Raw genomic sequence first — 2,836 nt, 5'->3', positions numbered from 1 at the left:
CACTCAGTTACATAATTAAACTCATTGACTCAGGATGTATATATACATTAAACATTTATAGATCAAGCTAAATACAAAACACTGTAATACAGACATATTATGTAAAAAATTAAACAGATAAATAAAAGTTCAAAACAACTGGCTGGTACAAATAGCTTGGTCCCCACTGCAACTGAAGAACTGTTGGGTTTGTTTCAGATCTTATTGCTTTTCAGAGGGCCAAGTCCACATGAATATTCTGTGGTTGATAATACTCTCCCCCTGATCAACAGGCTTTATGCTGGAAGTGTGAGTGTGGCTGTGTGTGTGTGTGTGTGTGTGTGTGTGTGTGTGTGCGCGCGAGTGAGAGAGAGAGACAGAGAGCGAGAGGGAGAGAGAGAAAGAGAGAGAGATAGAGATAGAGAGAGATAGAGAGAGAGAGAGAGAGAGAGAGAGGGAGAGAGAGAGAGAGAGAGACTTATATCTGTGTGTGTGGTTTTTGGGAGGTTATGCTTGCCTGATTGATTGTTTGACATATCTGTCACTGTCATCAAAATAACTTTCCCCGAGCACAACAGCAAAACACAAACATACAGGGACCCTGCGGCAAAGGGATGGATGGAGTTGGGGCTGGGGTGTAACACCAGAGAGAGACAGGACACCGGCACCGGCAGGACACTCAAGGGCATTTCTATGGAGCTCCCATTCTACACACTGAGAGTATCCTACAGCATGACTGCTGAGGGTCCAGCATCCGCCCAGGGCATGGGTCAACATGGAGTACTCCTCCAGGAGTCCTCCAGACAGGACATGTGAGCAAGTGGAGGGACATCTATGGACAGACGAGGAGGAGGAGGATGAAGATATGGTGATAGGGTAGGATAAGTGGGAGGCAGGACGCAGGATGTGATGCGCTGGATGAGGATGAAGAAGATGAATATGAGGAGGAGGAAGACGAGGACGAGGATGTGATAATATGGTGGAACAGTGATGGTTCGAGTGGGAAGCAAAATGCAGGATGTGAACGCATGGTGATGATGATGATGATGATGGTGAGGATGAGGAGGATGATGTAGAGGTCATTGGTGGGGTCGAGTAGGAGGGAGAACGTAGGAAGTGAGGTTTGAAGGATGCAGGACAAAGAAGGTTGTTCACTCGGACACAGAGGAAAGAGAGAATATAGAGTGATAGTTATGAAGGAGAGCTGGAGGGATGTGGGTGTGTGTGTGTGTGGCATAAGGTGGGGTGTACAGTAGATGGAGTTACAGTGGTAGCAGGTGGTGGTTGGTGGTTGGGGTGGTGGTGTTGGTAGGGGTAGAGAGACTGACCACCTTCACAGTCCTGCTGATCACTCAGTACTCAGCTCCTCTGGGTCCTCCTCCCAGCGGTGTGTGTGTGTGTGTGTGTGTGTGTGTGTGTGTGTGTGTGTGGAGGAGCTGGGGGTTGGGGGTGGTACTGACAGGAACACACAGCTGTGAGGTGCCACAGCTTCAAAAAGGCAGTAAGTTTGAGGTCATCAACCAGTCCACTCTGAGTCCACACATGCCTTTCTGTCTGTCTGTCCACCTGTCTAAGGACTGGGCCAAAAGAGCTCTGGTGAGGAGCTGCAAGCCCAGAGCTGGGTGTGGTCAGTCTTAAGTCCTCGCCTGGACAGAGCTCAGGCCAGTGGTTGGCTGATTCTGTTCTTAGGGGATCTGAATCTGCAGCTCTTCGTCCTCCTCGTCCTGGTCGCTGGGGGGTCCGTCTGGATTGTCCGTGCTGAACCGAGCCGAAGCAGACGTCCTCATCTTCCCAAAGAGCCCTGGACTCTGCTGTCGCCGCAGCCTAAAAGAGACAGAGAGAGAGAGAGAGAGTGTTCATCTTGAATACAAATCTATCTGCTATATATTGTATTCCAAGCATTCTCTATGTAAACCTTATGCTTAAATGTTTAAATGCTTTGGCAATGCACAAATATTTGTCATGCTAATAAAGCGCACTTGAATTGAATTTCAATTGACAGACAGAGAGAATGAGAGAGACAGAGAGAGAGAGAGAGATTTTACCACATGATTTATGGTCTGTTTATGTATTATAATGTGTTGATGTGCTTCTGTGCTTTGGCAACACTATTTTCCACCAAATTGGTCAAGGTAATAAAGCATATTGTTTCAGAGCGAGTGAGAAAAAGAGAGAGAGAGGGAGAGGATGAGAGGGGGAGAGGAGGATGGTGTAAAAAAACAAGTGAGGTGAGAAAGGTTCTTGTCCTCCTCTCTCGACTTCCTAGGGACAGGTTGACAATAAGTAGGCTGAAAGGTAAACAATATCTCCCACCTCAATGAATAATTCACAGACACTTTCTAACAGGCTCAGTCAGGTCTAGCCCTGCGGCCAAGCTTCTCCCATAGTCACCAATACCCCTGAGCCAGCTAAAGGAAACTACCAGCCTTTTTGCGCCCCGCTGCCTGCCAATGTTATACAGCCTCCTCAGTCCTCCGCAAGGTGCTATTTCAAACTGAACTGCAATGGCGGCAGGTGATCTTCACTGGATGAAACTTGGCCAAGTTACTCCAGAACGGGAGCGGATGAGAAACAAATGTTTGCCTGTGTGATTTATCAGTGGTCAGAGCTGGAGGGACGCCTCCTCATTCTGCGGTGATTCATGGCATTCATCAGTAGCCAAGCCAAGCCAAGCCAACCCAGCGCCATGCTGCTCCACTCTGCTCTGGTCTCTGCCACTGCGTCCCTCAATTGCTGCTCTCTTAGCCAACATTAGCCAGCTGCCACCCCCCACAACCCCCATCCCCATCCCCACTAATGACAAAGACAAACAGGCATGAGACCAAGCTCAGCATATTTAATTCCTTAAACCAACATG

General features: G+C 48.3%; 1 protein-coding gene across 1 annotated transcript in view; it reads right to left on the bottom strand.

Annotated features, from left to right (window-relative positions):
* Positions 1–1,430: 1,430 nt before the first annotated feature.
* Positions 1,431–2,836, bottom strand: part of ccdc102a (coiled-coil domain containing 102A) — a 100,516-nt gene continuing 99,110 nt past the window's right edge. The window contains 1 exon segment of the mRNA XM_048262372.1: positions 1,431–1,803. Coding sequence (XP_048118329.1) covers positions 1,665–1,803 — 139 coding nt within the window. The 3' untranslated portion in view covers positions 1,431–1,664.

The sequence above is a fragment of the Alosa alosa genome, chromosome 14, assembly GCF_017589495.1.
Source record: "Alosa alosa isolate M-15738 ecotype Scorff River chromosome 14, AALO_Geno_1.1, whole genome shotgun sequence".
Lineage (NCBI taxonomy): Eukaryota > Metazoa > Chordata > Actinopteri > Clupeiformes > Clupeidae > Alosa > Alosa alosa.
This window is presented reverse-complemented; position numbering and strand designations above follow the sequence as displayed.